General features: G+C 38.8%; 1 protein-coding gene across 1 annotated transcript in view; it reads right to left on the bottom strand.

Moving 5' to 3' along the window:
- CIB2 (calcium and integrin binding family member 2) overlaps positions 1 to 16,854 on the bottom strand; it is a 50,677-nt gene that overhangs the window by 19,004 nt on the left and 14,819 nt on the right. The window contains 1 exon segment of the mRNA XM_074880587.1: positions 615 to 726. Within this exon segment, the coding sequence (XP_074736688.1) occupies positions 615 to 726 (112 nt within the window).

The raw sequence follows: 16,854 nt of genomic DNA, 5'->3' as shown, positions 1-16,854 counted from the left end.
TTTGTCCTGTTAAAACCATATTCAATTGTTGAACTGATAAAATAATAAAAACAAATACAGTCTCAATTTTTTTTTTCATCGATTGCTTTATGCCTACTGCTTCTCTCATTTGTACTTATTTGGACTCAACACTTCCTACCGTATCATCACTCCATGAAAAATGAAAACTAGTAATTAAGAAAAACAATACTTATTGTGCTCTTGCAGCTGAGAAGGAAAGGGGAAAATCTTTTCTTTCAATTAGCAATGTTCTCCACACCTCTGGCAAATTTCCTGACCACACACTGAGATAAGAACTTCTGGTTTCTAACCAGCTCTTCACACAGAGATCCCACTGGCTTCTAATCGCTATATACAAAGTGGAAGGATTGTTAAATTTAATTTTATTTCCTACTCATTTCCTTTAATATCTATCCCAACTATCTCCACAAGACAGACATCCACCTAAATATTTTCCAGTTTCTGGGGCTGGTTTTGCCCTTGAACAGTAACAGGAAGGGGAAGACCACAGCATGCCACATTGCTTCAGGATATCAAACTCACTTGGCAAAGCCTCAGTCAGATGAGCTATATAACTTAAGAAGATACAGTTTGTAAGCAGTCAGAAGTGATACCTTTAGCTCAGGCATGTTTATTATAAGCTGCATAGGTAGTTTAACATCTGGGTCCTTTGTATAGTCCATGGGCACAACGTTTGGTGCCATTTCATGGTATCGGCCATGCAACCTGTAAACAAGCAGAAAAAAAAAAACAGCCAATAACCAATTTTAAATAACCAATTCCATTCATACAGTAATCAGACACAAATTTGTCTTGCAGCTCTAATTATTATTTTTAGTGCACAAGTCTGAGCCCATCAAATTCCCATCTTTTTGAAAAAAAGAGGGCTTTGATGCAGTATCCAGCATAACTGCTCCTAACACCAATGTGTAACTTGAGGTGTGTAACTAAGCAGCGTTTCACGCTACCTATATGTAACATTTAAGCACCATATAGGTATGTGCACAAAAGAAGTAGGCTGGACCAATGTACTAACACTGTTAGTATAATCCAGGGATCAAATCGCAGTGCAGACTATTGGTTGCTCTGCACACACAAGAAAAAGTTATTGTTTAACAACTCAAAGACTTTGAAAGCCAAACAATATGCAACTATGATGCTACAGACAACAGTATCCTTGGGAGACCTTACTTCTGAGCTTAAAAAGCCCTTTTCCTGTCTGCGCCTCACTAACATAGCAAATTTAGTCTTACAATTCTAGTACTGGCTGATACCAGCACACAGACCATTTTCACTTCATTCCATTTCACATGGTTTTGTTCCATTCTTGGTGTGGCTTATTCATCAAATCAGTATATTTTAAAGGCAATAAACAAGTGTTTTTCCTGAGAGACGTAAGTCAAACATTCATAAACCTGGTTTCACTCTCTAAAGCTTGCTTATCATGCTAACAGTATTATGCTGCAGTTTTCTAAGGGAGCTGGGAAAAGAAGAGTCAAAGGCCATCAAACATCAATGGTTCTAAAGCTTTAGAAGCTGAATACCAGTAAGTTATAAAAACTGTCTCACTCTCATGCACAATCTGTGCAAAAACTGCACAAATGTTTCTACATTACTTCCAACTGTTAATTGAATTAACAAGCGTTAATCCCACCCTTTATTTGCTGTCTCCAAATATTCTAGTGAATGAGTGCAAGAGCATAGTCCAAAACCCAAGAGAAAACAGCAATATGTAAAGACAACATCAAATTAAGCAGGATGTAAATTTTAAAACTATCTTAACACTTTTGTTCTCACTGGGATGCTCACTCAAACTTGAGGTAGACACATTTCAAGTAAAATGGGTATCCAATTCAAACTCACCAATGGATCTCAAATTTTGAGTGCTCAAACTGCCTGGTAAGTAAAACATTACCTGTCTAGAAGCAATTCATATATTGGAGAAATTAATTCTGTTGATTTTCTAATTTTACTGATTCTAGTGATATCTCATTCTAGCAGACAAGTATCTAGAATCCAAGACTCTGTCAAGTATCAGCACAAAAAGGTTGGAGAAGGAACACCTGTATCCTAGTGCTCAAAGGTAAGTCAGAGATCAAAGTATTTAGCATGAACATACGACTTGCCAGCAGTCCTCTATGAAATACCATATGCGTAAAGAGAACGAGAAGGAAGATTAGGTAGCTGCTGTTCACCGAAAACTTGAAAAATGTCACATACTATAAAATGTAATTTTTATCTTATGTGAAAATTTTGTCTTATACCTAATTCATAAACTGCTTAGGGCAGAAAGTGGTCATTTTGCTGTGTCTTACATACTAACACAGAGCATTCTGGTCTCTCATTAGGTCATATGTACTACTTATAGGTATAAAAAAGATATATTTATTATTTTGTGACTTATTTTCATTTTAGCAAAAAAAGCCTGCCTGCTCACTAGGTACACTAACAATTACAAATCGAGACTAACATGGTTTAAACAGCAGAACATAAACAAACCAGTAATACAGGAAGTAATGCCTCACCACCCCTTCTTTCCAGCTTTGGCTTCAGCAGCCCCTCAGTCTGCCTCACAAGCAACTGAGCTACTTCAGATTAATGTGGGTAATGAATTTCAAAACCTAGGAGAAAATAATCTACAGGCATCTCTTTTCTCTATGTCTTTGGTCATCATTATGATATGTCACAAAGAACATCAGAAATGGAACACAGAAACATGTTTTGTCTGGATCTTAGGAAACTAATGTCTTTACACTGTGCAGCAATATATTGTGCCATACAGGAAATTAAATATCCACTGATCTAAGCATATTTCAGCTGCTTACCACAGCTCACCCTGTCATTTCATAAATACTGTGTAATTCAAGATGCAATAGTAATTTCCCACTCCAGCAACTGATTTCTCAGTAAACAGCAGCTACAAAAATGCCCCTAAATACCTTAGAAAAAACAGCTTAAAAGCACTTAAAGGAAAGTAAACCTTTCAAATCAAACATCCATCTAAGGATTTTTTCTTTTAAGGCTAGAATACTGAAATTCTGTTCTAGTCTTCATTAAAATAAAGCATTCATCACTGGAGCAGCTTGACCATCGTGGGCAACATTTCAAAACATACTAGCTGGCAATGCTGCTTATTTTAAGTGCCAAGATTTTCTTCCCTGCTTTCTCTAGTATTAGACTTTTCTGTCTTTGCTCTGTCTCCTCCAACAGGACTATGAATACAGACACTGAGTTGGGCATCTTAGAGGAGTTCTCCATAATGTCTTTCAGAAGACACGGAATGAAATTATCTGTGTTTCATAGTTTACTAAGCTTGTTAATATTAATATAAAATGCAAGCTATGGAATTTCTGTTAGTGTTCAAAACAGAAATCTTAACAAACCTCCTGTTTGTTAAAAAAAAAAAAAAATATATCTGGGTCAGTTTCTACTGGGAACAAACACATGACAGAAGTCTAAAAATCTTGTGGGAAAGAATCTGTTACTGAAATACAAGCATATCACAAGAATAAACAAATACCTGTTAATAGTAACAGAAGAAACAGCCACAAAAGTGTGAATTTAAAGTTACTTTAGACTAGGAATAACACAGTGCTACAATAGAGTCTGAATACTAAGATAACAAATAAAAAGTACTTATTACAGGTCCATAAAGAAGCACTTCATTGTCACTACTGTGACTCACAGTGATCAGTACTATTTTGACAGAAATACTAAAGCTTATGATGCTCACTGAATTCAGTAAGAAATTTTGAAACAGTATCTACAGAGCAAGCAGTATTATTCTAACACAAGGAATACACTTGTAAGGCACGACAGGTTGCAATACTGTCCCAGATGTCATTTGCTGTGAAGCAACAATCTTATTTCAATGATAGAGGCTTAGAGGGAGAGAGATCAAAGGGAGGGCACAGCCACAGCTCTTACCAGCTGCCTACTGACATTCCTTCTCAGGACAAAGGTTTAGTCTCTTCATAACATGCAATATCAGTGCAAAGTAAACCCATCATTTCTTGCTGACAGAATCCACCATCTTGTCCACAGAAATGAAAAAAACCTATTTATACTGAAGCTAATCCAGACTCTCCAGTAGCTGAAAGAAGGATCTGATTTTTCAACTGGAAGGTAGTGTGTTGTTAATTGCAAAGCACTTAGAGCAGTTAGGTTTTGTACTACATCTTAAAACTGCCTTTCCTGTCCCACAGATACCAACTAATTTGCATCTTCTAGTGTCAGGCCAACAACAGCACTCCTGTTTCACTGTGGACAAGGCACCTATAGTGCATCCACCTGATGGCATCACAGTAAGTACCATTACCCAGACTGATGCATTCTCTCTCGTTGTGCTTTTCCTACTACTTCAGACAGAGTTTTTGCAACTCCTTCAAGAAAATTTATACTACCCTAGCACATTTTCACCTCCATACAATGTAAATACACTCATTTCAGAAAGTATCCCTCAGAAGGGATTAGGTTTTAGCTAAAAACATTGCCAAAGGACACAGAATAAAAACACATTCCTTGAGTTTCCTGCCACAGATTACAATGGAACTAATTCCTCTTTTCCTTTCTTACAGCCAGAAGCATTGCACTGGAACACCACAGCTGCTGACAGAACTCAGTGTTTAGAAGCAGAAAGTGAAATGCATGCCCAGGGACAGGAGATGGGGAAAAACAACCAAAAAAACCAACTCCCCATGCCAAACATCTTTACTGTAACATATATCCCCCTGCCTATACATGTTAATACATGTGGTTTCTCCACCTGTGCTTTTTCCAGAAATATCCACAATGCAGACAATATTTATTTTTACAGAAACCTGTTAAGACGGTATGTTCCCAGTCCATCCATTTAAACTTAAATTTTTTATCTCTGAAAATGAGCAGAAAGGAGTTGCCAGGGACTAGTAACTAGACAGCCTTCTGGCACAATGTCACAGGCTCAGCAGGACTCTGCTAGAATTAGCAGGAAGGCAGATGACGGACACAGAAATGTGCAAGTAATTAACAGCAGATTTGAGGGCAGGTCTGATATCCTGTTCTCCTCCCACTAACTCTTCCATTAATTCATCAAATCTCTCAAAGATCTGTAAGTATAAGAGCTTTCCACCTGAGTGGATTTCACACTAAAGCATCCAAATGAGTCTGTAGGAAGTGGCTGTGATCCAACTCCTGCAAACTAAATTGCAACAATAAAATAGTCTTTCACATGCTTTTATCTACAAGGATCCTGCAACTCTATTTGTGATAGCCTTATATGGCATGATTAGCTAATATCACAATGAAAAAGGCCGTAAGATTTCTCTAGTTTAGGTTCCACAACCAACATACAGTATGTTGCACAAGCTCCATTATCCTGTATAATAAAACAAACAAACAAAATCCCCAACCAACTGAACAACATTGAAAAATAGTAACACCTTTTCCCACTAAAAGCTCTTTATGCTGGAAAGTTCTTCAGGGACACCATGCATTGTTTTATGACAAACTGGACTGCCAGTCTCTCAAATTACCAGATTTTGTAGAAGACAGGTTTAAAAAAATAACAGAGCTGCCTCAGCTTCTTACCAGACTCTGAGAAAGCCACATATCAGCAAAACACGGTCCCTTTTCCACAAGTTTCAGCAACGCTTCTGTTTACTTAAGTAATCTACATTACACTGGGCAAGTACTTACTTCTTGGCAAGGAAAATGAATGCATTTCTGATCAATTATTCTATAACACAATGTAAAGATCAGTAGACATAAGGATTATTTACACCCATAATGCTCCTGCCTGATGCAATACATCACTCCATCAATTTGTCATACCACTGCCATACTTGGACCAAGTACTATGACCAGTACTGTGAGGCAGACTCAGTAACCTTCTCCCAAATGCTGCACTCACTGCCACTGCACAGATTATTGACTGTTCTGACACATCTCTCAATACCATTAATTACTAACTGTAAATAGAAAATAAACAAACCTTTCTGGTGAGGGATCTAATATTTCTCCTGCTCTTATAGAAACAGAAGGCACTTCAGGAGACTTGAAAACATCAGGAGCAGCTGTGACCTAGAGAGGAAAGGCTTTTTCTCTTTTTACTCAGCATGCCCCTCAACAAGAGTAATACTTGAAAATAACCAAAAGCTGCTTTAGCCGTCTCCCCTTGTCACAGAAACATTTACGTCTTGTCAGGGTGACATAGTGTGCCTCCCATTTGCTAGTAGCCATGGTTAGTAATTGTGTTACTAGCTATAGTTACCACACATATGGGGACAATTATGAGGTTTTGAAGTTTGGTCAAGTGAGACTTTGAAGCGTGGTCAGTACGACCTTGATTAGCAAGAACAAATTCATAAAGAAGAGGCTTTGATCTCCAAACCTTGGAAATACGTAGAACGTCCTGGACCACAAAGAGAACATGTGGGATTGTGTTGAGGATAAGTTATTTGACAACCTGGCAAAGTGACTATTCACTTAACTTGGCAATGAAACTTAACTTTTCAGTGTCCTGAAAGTGAACTACCTTCATTATAATACTAAAAAACACACTCACAGGTCAAAAAGACCCCTGCCCAGGTTAAGACTCTTTCGCTGAGCATGTGTAGTAGTAGAAGCATTAGGTAACCCGTATTATAATTGTATGTTAATCACTAACCAATCAGTATCTAATAGGCGTGTTATGGAAAAGTACTAACCTCTGATTTTTGTGTATAAAAGGAGCATGAAAACCACTGTTGGTGTGCTTGATTTGTGGAAAAGTTCACCAAGCACCCAGGCCTGAATAAATACAACATCTCTCCTGAGCATGTCAAGATTGGTTTATGGCATGCCGGGCACGAATCTCCTTTTTGGATAACAAGGGGAGCAATGTTTTTGGTTTTGTGGTGTTGTCTAAAGGCTTTGCAGCACTGTCTGAACACATACAGATTTGGAAAGGCTGCCATTACCATATACAGACCATTATGTATATTCAGAAGCCCAGGACCTGCAACCAGTCTCACTGCCTTTCCAGTAATGACTACAGATCCTGCAGTGATATTTGCTTCAAAGAAATTCTTCTGGATGCATGAAGAAGCATCTTCCCATTCCTGGATGTGCTACGTTTTTGCCAGGATACCTTATTTACTCTGCACTGAAGAAGGAGACATGAAGCCGGCAGTGTTTACTAGCGTCTTCCCTCACACAGATAAGAGTGGGAGGGAATGTAGTGACAAATTTAATGGCAAATTTAATTTACTGATGATGCCCTGTTGCCACAGATTTTGATATATGTTTAACCTTAACGTACTATATCCAAGGATTCAGGCTGTGATTCTGTATCACCTTAATCCAGTCCAAACCCAAACTGCTGATCTGCCCTTGCAGAAATTTCAAGCCCGCCCACCTACCCACTCACCTCCCCTGCATAAACACTAATGCTTAAGAAACACTGCAGTGAGGTTCAGGGAACTGATGTGTTTTACAAAAGTTTTCAGTCAGCTCCTTGAGGTAACTGATGCAGTTGCACCAGCAGTACTGCCTATGCAAGTAAACGAGGGTATACTTTTTCTATTGAATTAATCAATTAAGTAAGGGCAGACAAGACTTACCCCTGGAGCCAGCAGAAGTTTTTAAATCAACTCAGCTGCCCATCAACCAGTGAAAACCAAAAAAGCTGTGTTAAGAAAAAAAAAAAAAAACAACCCACAACACAGTATTGCCTCCACAGCCTACTTTTTGTTTATACCAGCTTTCATTCTACCATTTGTGCGTATTTTACATGGTAAAAAAGGTAGGTTAGAGTCTGTCCCCATTTCTCAAGGGTGGAGCATTCTGAGGTCAGCAAGGGTGACACTTTGTGGCTATCTGCTGGACACAGCTTGGCTGGGATGTCTCCAAACACATAACAGAGCCTCCAGTTATACCTGTGTAGAGCTGAAAAAAGAGATTTCCAAGCTTACACCTGGCAGCGATTGTTTTAATTTGCTATTGAGCTTTGAGAGAAAGTCGGATTGTACCCAAGGTCCCCGGTGTGTATTGTTAAAACACAGAACAGCTCTTCCTTGGCTCGATATACATAAATCACCACCATTACATGTCATGGCAACACATTATAGCTGGCTGGGCTGCCTTTGTAATAGAACTCGGCACTAAAGGAGTGCTGAAAACAAAAGACAAAAGCTTGTAATGGCTCACTGATTAGAAATAAGTAGAGGCTTTAAAGTGGCCTTTAGAACCTAATAAACATCTCCAACTCTGGTCCTGTCTTCATAGTGCCTGTCACTTGATTTATGTTGTAAAGGAAAAAACATTTTTATTCAGCAATAAATATCCTATTTATTAATAAATAACAGGAATGCATTCAACATTACAATCAAGAACCATCCCAAACAGTAAATTCTAGATTGCTTTGCATATTCACAGAAAATAAAGAGCAAAATGGCTTAACTGGAACTATGAAGCAAAACAGTGAGTGCTGATGGACAGTCCCACAAGGAGTTCATAGGAGTCGTGGCATTGTTATCCGAAAAGCAGATGCGTGCCCAGCATGCCATAAACCAATCTTAACACGCTCAGGAGAGATGTTGTATTTATTCAGGCCTGGGTGCTCCGTGGACTTCCCCACAAATCAAGCACACCAACAGCAGGTTTTTGTGCTCCTTTTATACACAAAAATCAGAGGTTAGTACTTTTCCATAACACGCCTATTAGATACTGATTGGTTAGTGATTAACATACAATTACAATACAGCTTATATAAAGCTTCTACTACTACACACACTCAGGGGAAGGGTCTTAACCTGGGCAGGGGTCTTTTTGACCTGTGAGCATGTTTTTTAGTATTATAATGAAGGTAGTTCACTTTCAGGACACTGAAAAGTTAAGTTTCATTGCCAAGTTAAGTGAATAGTCACTTTGCCAGGTTGTCAAATAACTTATCCTCAACACAATCCCACATGTTCTCTTTGTGGTCAGGACGTTCTATGTTTTTCCAAGGTTTGGAGATCAAAGCCTCTTCTTTATGAATTTATTGTTCTCCATATGTGCGGTAGCTATAGCTACTAGCATAACCATTAACCATGGCTACTAGCAGGTGTGAAGTATACTGTAACAGCATGACCTGACCAGAGACTGACTGTACAGAATGGAATAAACTGTCAGCAGCAGGTCCAGAGAAGCACTCTGTTGCTGTTCAGCTGCACTTTCAGTTATTCACTACAATGAAAGCTATAGGCTCTTGGCATCTTTAAACAGAACAGCTGGAGAAGGACTTCTTGTAACATGGAGAGAAGAATTCACCACTCCAGAGAGCAGCAGGAGCACTGACAAGTCTATCCATAGCCCTGGAAACGGACAGATTGGAGCAATCAGCCCTTCTGAGCTCCTAGAGACATAAGACAGCTGGAAGCAAAAAAAGCAGCGTTCAAAAGATGGGATCGCACAGACTGCAGGAAAGAATGCATCGTGCTGATGCAAAGACACGGATGGGAACTGCTTTACAGCTCATGCTGCAGAGGCTGTAGCCCACTGCCGATGCAAATTGTTGAGGTGCATGTACTCTCTCGTTGCCTGTTATTGCAGATGGATAAATGTGTGATCAGAGAGCTGGCGAACAGGTCCAGACAGACCTATATCCGTAAGTCTGTCTCACACAGCTCAAAGAGAAGGAGGTTCTTTAATCTGGGGCTGAGAAACTGAGGAAGGAGGGGCCTTCCAGGCTGCCTGCAACTGATAAGGAAAGTACTTTCAGGGTCTCAGATTTATGGCATTTATTCACAAACTGCTTTTCCAACAATATTTAAATGTTGCACATGGTAACTAAGGCATAAATCTCGGTGCTGCGTCAATTCCTCAGTGAATTATTGCCTCCAATGATTGCCAGAGTTTAGAACTGTCTATTAGAGAAAGGGGTCTACCATATGAAGCTGAAACCAAAATGATAGGAAACTCGGTGCCACATCTGAAGGTGCCAGCCAGGAATGCCAGATAGAAACTGGAACCACAACCCAATTGCCACACTTTGACAAAAGGATAAAGAACAAAGAATAGTGAGAAACACAAGCAGGAAGAGAAAAGGTGGATAGATGAGCCTTCAGCCAGCTTTTAGTTAACATCTCATGTGTTCTTTCATCTCTGCAATGCAAAATGAAGCAGCACAAATTAATTCAAGACGATACTAAATAACCTCCTAAACCATGTGCACTAAAATGAAAAAAAAAATTCTGCATGAGAAATGGTTTTGGCAGGTAATTTATAATAGTAAATCTATTCTAAAAGAACTAGTTATACTTAGGAAGGCTTTGCCTTTCAATACATGTAACACTGCTATTTACAGAACTACACAATTCATACTAAGTATAGATAAAAGCAGTTTACAGTATTTTTCCTTTCTTGAAGTAACACTGAAAAACCTGCTCACAGGCCTCTTTTCTGCTGATGATTCAAGGAATCACAGAATGACTGAGGTTTCAAGGAACCTCCAGAGATCATCTGGTTCAAACCCCCTGCCAAGCAGGGGCACCTAAGAGATGGTTGCCTAGGACTATGTCCAGATGGCTTCTGAATATCTTCAAGGATGGAAACTCCACAACCTCTCTGGGCAGCCTGTTTCAATGCTCCGTCACCCTCACAGGAGAAGAAAACCAAACCAAACCAAACCAAAGCTTCTTATGTTCAGATAGAACCTCCTGTGTTTCAGTTTGTACCCACCGCCCCCTGTCACTGGGCTCCATCTTCTTTGCACCCTCCAGATCTCTGCTCTCTCTGCCTTTCCTCACACAAGAGATTCTCCAGTGCCTTAACCATCTCAGTGGCCCTTTGTCAGACTCTCTCCAGTAGCTCCATCTCTCTCCTGTACCAGGGAACCCAGAACTGGACACAGTACACCAGTACTGCAGATTCCATACAGATCAACACTGAGAATGGTTTTGTCCCCACCTGAGCCTAGCAAAACAGGTGCAACCTGACTAAAATATAATAAAGGGAAGTTTTATGGTACAGGAGATGCAGGAATTGTTTAGAAGCCTTTTTTTTTTTTTTTCATTCATAGACGATGCAGAAACGTTAACAACAAGAATAAAAACATAATTAACAAGATGATCAATAGCAGCTTCAGGATATATGTTCTTCCCGTACGTAATATCTGGCGCAAAATTCAGGAAGATTCCCAAAGGTATAGAGTTCCCCCAAACTTCATTCTCTTGGCAGACACTTTTTTCCCCAGAGCTGACAATATGTGAATTTCCCCTTTCTGCATACAAACCTCAAAGTTTTTTAAAGATGGGATGTGTTAGAAAAACAGGAGCTGTGTTCTAACTGCTCCCTCCATCTGCATAGCAACTTGCTCCATAGGGAGGGAGATGCATCTGAAGCAGTCTGCTGCATTTGCTCCCTTATAAGGAAGGCTGTCCAGACACTTGGAGGAAACCACTGCTTACCTCCCCAATTTAACTCTCGGGCAGCTTTCAGATTTAAAATCCAGCATATAGCTGGATTGGCTAGAAGTGCTCCTCTGCACCTCACCTTTCAACCGTCAAAAACATGCTAAGAAACAGGCAGAGAAGAGAATGCAACAGAGTCACTAATTTTCTTCTACAAAAAGGTTCAAAGGGTTGTTGACTGTCCAGATAGTGCCCAGTTTGGTAATTTAGTGCCATCTTCCCCCAGCAGTTGTCTAGCTAGTGTAAGTCAGTCTCAAGCTATATAACTTTAATTTACAGATTTTGTGCTTTTTGGCTCAGACAGACAGCCAAGAACACCTGTGTTTGAATGCTTGGGTATTTGCCAAATTGTACTAATCTACAGGGAGAAATAGAAACAGATGGGCTGGCTAGCAGATAAGCATTACTGCTGGAGTAAAAGCTTGTCTGCTAGAAAATCAGATTTATAAAACTGAGTAAGAGAAATGCTGCCTTGTGAGAGACAACTCAACCATTTGTTCCTGTTTACAATTACAAGAGAGGCATGTTATATAACAGATTCATTGCTATGAATAACATGGTTTTCCAGCCTTTCTTCATATAGCATTTTTTTCTCTTATTCTTGTTTCTTTCTACTGGATGTTTTCCAGTACAACAAATCTTTTTTGAATGGTGATGCCCAAAACGGAACAGTTTATTCCTACTGAGGACCCAACAATGCTGACTGGAATGGATTTTTCCCATTTTATATACAACGCTGAGGTTAATGCATTCTAGAATTACACTTCCCTTTTTTGCAAGAGCATCAGAGGATTTCATTTGTTTGTTAAAATTATGCTCACTTTGCTTAGATAAACTAACCCCCACCCCAAATTTTTTGTTACATTGCCTCCTGTGCTTGCAATTTTTCTCAGCTCTTAGTAGTTGACTGTGTGAATTGCCTGTTGCTCATTTTGGATCTAGTAATTTCTCTAATATATTGAGCACTGTTGAAAAAGCTAATCTTGATCTTCATAGTCTCTGCAACCCTCTTCACCTCAATGTTTCTTACCATTTTTACAAATTTTTTAAGTATGTTCAATAGTACCTTAGCCAAGAGGTTAGAGCACTTACACAGGTAGAAAAGGACTAGCACATACAGGAATATATAAAAGGCTTTACAAAATAAAATTATGTTGCATCTGTTTCTTTCCTCTTATCCACAAAAGCAGCCACTCGAAGAGATTTGCTTTTAACAAATCCACAGTGGCTGTCTCTGAGTACCTATTATGTTCTAGGCACTTATGAACTAATTATCTACCAATGTGTTCTGGCATCCTTCCACACACCAAAGTTGTGTCCTGAAGTTATACACATTGCTCTGATTTCCACATTCTCCTTAAGAAAAGTGGGGTGTGTTTTCAAAGCCCTACCACATGCCTACCAATGAAATCAGTAACAAAAATTTGTCAGCTATCCTGTAAGTATTTTAGATAATATTTTGAGTCAGTGATAACATAAATATGTCTATACTACCCAACATTCTTTAACATGTTCTTGCCCTGGGCCCACGAGTGAATCCTCTTAGTTGTGTTAAGCACTTCTCAAAATTAACCATCTTTAATAAAGACTTAAGAGTGTATTTAGGTTTTCTGGTGATAAATAGCTATCAAACACTGATAATGATTTCCGGTTTCTATTTCTCCCTTTCACCAGACATGCCTGCCTCTGCTGCAGTCTAACTGTATTTTTTCCTGGATCCATTTTGATTATTCTGTGTTTATTTCTTATGCACTTTAAATTAATAAATTCTATTATTCCCTGATAATTTGCAAATTATCCACACTCAGATTATCAATCAAGAGAATGTGTCCTCAACTCCTTTGACTGCAGCCTGCGTTTATGTTGACTTAAGTTGGTGCTGGTACCAAAGCTTTACACATTAAAGTTAGTCTAAGACAACCTAACATCTTAGTGGTACTGAAATGCTAAGTCTTGCTCTCCTCTCCTTTCCTCATTTTCAGTTGCATTTGTTCGCTCTGGCTCTTGTGCCAGCTTTAGCACTCATCTGGTCCCTCAGAGAGCTGATTCAGCTCATTAAACCATCAGAAAATAAGATTTGTTGTTGTTTGGGCTTTTTGATGGGCTACTTTTCCTGTAGGGACAGATAAAAACACTTAGCCCATTTCACCTAATTGCAGTCTCACGCTGGTTTACATCAGTTTAAATCAATCTAATTTGGAGCTGCCATATTCATCCCTTCATCCCCTCCTACACAACTGCGCCACTTCCCTTGTGTCTTTGCCAACACTCATGCAAATGGATGGTGAGCCAGCCAAGGTGGCTGACTTCAGCCAAAACACTATTCACTTTTTTATTTTGTAAGGTTACTCCTTGCTGGATTGTCTCACTGAACTTTGCAGCTGCCCAAGAAATTCAGTTCAGCCTAAACAGAACTGGACCTGCACTTCCTTCCTATCACACCTGAGAGCACTCTGCAGTGCATAAAGAAATGCACAACTGTACTTACTTCCCTCTTAGCTGAGGTGGGGACATGCTAAATCAGTAAGTGCTAATTAATGAGGGAGTCATAACCCATTTTATTCCCACTCAGTAGAACTTCACCTCAGACATGCAGAAATACCTCTTGATTCTACTCTATTCCTTAGACAGCAATCCGTATTCAGTAGTTTAAATACAATAAATAAATGCTATTGATCGTATTACTATCTGCCATATCATAAACTGATTATACACAGAGGTTCAGAAGAATAAGCAGAAACATCACACTGTGAGGATAAGGCAGAAGTGGAAATACAATGATTCCAAGTAACTATTCCTTCTCCCATGGTTTTAGGCCTCTACAGAACTACTCCCATGATTTTATTCTTCTAAGCATTTTACAATCAAACATTAATATTCAGCTTTTTATAGTGTACTTTTCAAACAAAGCATCTATTTTTCATCATCCATTAACCTAATCTCTTACCCCAAGAATATCTATTTTTCACAATCATATTCTAATGTTGCACTGTTTCTTGTAAGTATTTTTGGGTTTGCTCTTTCTGATTCAGATAGGGTGCAAAGTCATGCAGGCAATGGCTCCCTTATCTCCCATACACAGCCCATAAGCAGAAAAGTTTTCTTTAGCCTAACATAAATAATGTAATTGAGTCTAAGTGCATGCTTTGTTCTCTTCTCAGGAAATAGATTGTTTCCTTACAACTTCAGTTACAAAATACAAAATATATTATTAGGCTTTCACAGTACTCAAGTTGAGGTCCATTACACGTTTCTTATTGGAAGAAGCTACAATTCTGTTTCAGAATAAATTATTGCAATTTTGGGCATTATCATTGACATCATTTATGCCCTTTTGTGTTACTGAAGAGAGAAAAACAAACCAAGACAAAACTCTTTATTTACACTTCTATGTTTTCTTCTAGAAACAGCACTTACTAAAAATCTATCAAGGTTGTTTTAACTTAAAACACTATTGGCCACATTCAACACTTCACTGTTTTTTAATTGTTCTTTTTAAATGACCAGGTCTACCAGATGACAATAACACCTCTCAGAGATACCGTAAGCCTCAGAAAATATTCAGAACAGCTTTTTCACTACAGTAAAATGTAAAATCTACAACTAAGATCACTTTTAGCACACTGCATGTAAAAATAGTTCAAATTATCCTTAACAGGCAGAGCTTGCAAGCTAAACAGACAAGACAAAGGAAATAATATCCTCACACTTAAAAGGCACAAAAATATTAGGTGCAGATAACAGACAAATTACAACGGCAATTTCTCAAAGGTGCTCAGTTCCTTACATAGATTAGTGACAGAGTAAGAAAGTAAAGACGAGCTTCCAATTCCCCAGTCCCTGTTCCACCCGCAGTCCCCATATCAAAGTTTCTTAAATAGAAAAGCATCCACTTGTTCTTGAATAGCAGGAGAACCTTTTCCACAATTCAGTGCTGCTTCCTGAAAGGGCTCAAACAAATTAATTTCTGACAATCATTGATTAAGACTAAACTGTGATGCATGAAAGCTTTGCTTGTGTTTTGCTTCGTTTGTTTCCCAAGACTCCCTGACTGTTTCCCTAGGCCTCTTTGTCTGTTTAGGTAACATTAAGACACTTGTTAGGCTTCCTACGTAAATCACTGATAATTAAGACTCAAGACCTTCAATGGACACTTGGACAACTCCTAGAATGTGCAAACTAAGATAAGGGGGACTCGAACAAAAGGACACAGAGACCCTGTAGTAGGGAGGATGATTTAGCTGATTTAGGAAGAAGACACCTGAATTTTATTTCACAGCGCATGCTCTGGAAAGAAAGTCAACTAGCAAACGCTGTGAAGAAGACTACTTACTTCTTCCCTCAACCACCAAAGACGCTCACTCTATTTTTACCACACATGGTCAGACTATGTAAATGCATTCTGGGAACTCATTATCATAAGACACCCCTTTCCAGGAAATCTAATGAATATGCACGGTTGTGTGTATGTAAACTGATGTCCCTTGCTAATTCAGGGGAGCCCTTATGGTGGAGAATCCCCAGGGCAAACCCAGCGCTGCTAATAAAGAATATCTGCTTAACAGTAAAAACTTTGCTGTTGAGTCAAATTCTTTGTTTCATTCCTTCCTATGAATTACAGTGAGCTCCTCTACTCTATGTCACACTTGCGATGCAAGGGAAAAAAAGATTACATGTTATCTGTCTGCAAATGTAGTTTCAAATTACACAGTTTTGAAAGAGATACATGTAGTGTTCTGTCCAGCCCTGTGGAATTTGTAGTACTGTGCAACCTGCCTAAATCAAAGAGGAAATAAAGAACCATTTCTACTCAGATATTCCTTTATACTGCCAACAGGATAAGGATCCTGCAGGATCATGGAGTGCTCTTACCTACTGAGATCAATTGTGACCTGTTTTTACTATTACCAAAGGTCTTGTCTGCAATACAGCCTCAGGTTTTGGCTTTGGCATACATGAAAAATCAACCCCAGAATACTGATATAAAAAGTATTTGCAAATTCAGATCACTTATCATGATTTTTAGAATGTTCTGAAACATTGTCTTCAGTGCCCTGAGAGCAAACTTCAACGTAAGTTTTATCTCAGTCTCACGTGTCAAGAAAAACTGAAGAAAGCATGTGGAAGTTTTATGACAATTCTGTACAGAAATATCTCATTTCAGCCAGTTTTTATCTGCTTGTCAAAGCTGCACACTGCAGACTCATTCTCTACAAGTATTTTTTTATCCACTGCAACCCAGAAAAAGAGAACAGAACTTGCTGACTCTTCATTTCATAGCCAGATTTTGTAATACTGTACGTTCCTGTTTGCCTACCATAACAATGACATTTTTCTAATTTCACTACTTTAGAATATCTTTTCTTTATCTGCAGTGTATTTTTCGCAGTACACTTTCTGTATTTTCTCTGTTGCACATGAGGGTTCAAATTTACAGTTTGGA

This window comes from Strix uralensis, chromosome 11, assembly GCF_047716275.1.
Source record: "Strix uralensis isolate ZFMK-TIS-50842 chromosome 11, bStrUra1, whole genome shotgun sequence".
Taxonomy (NCBI): domain Eukaryota; kingdom Metazoa; phylum Chordata; class Aves; order Strigiformes; family Strigidae; genus Strix; species Strix uralensis.
Note: the sequence above shows the minus strand (reverse complement) of the source record. Positions and strands in the feature narration are given on the sequence as shown.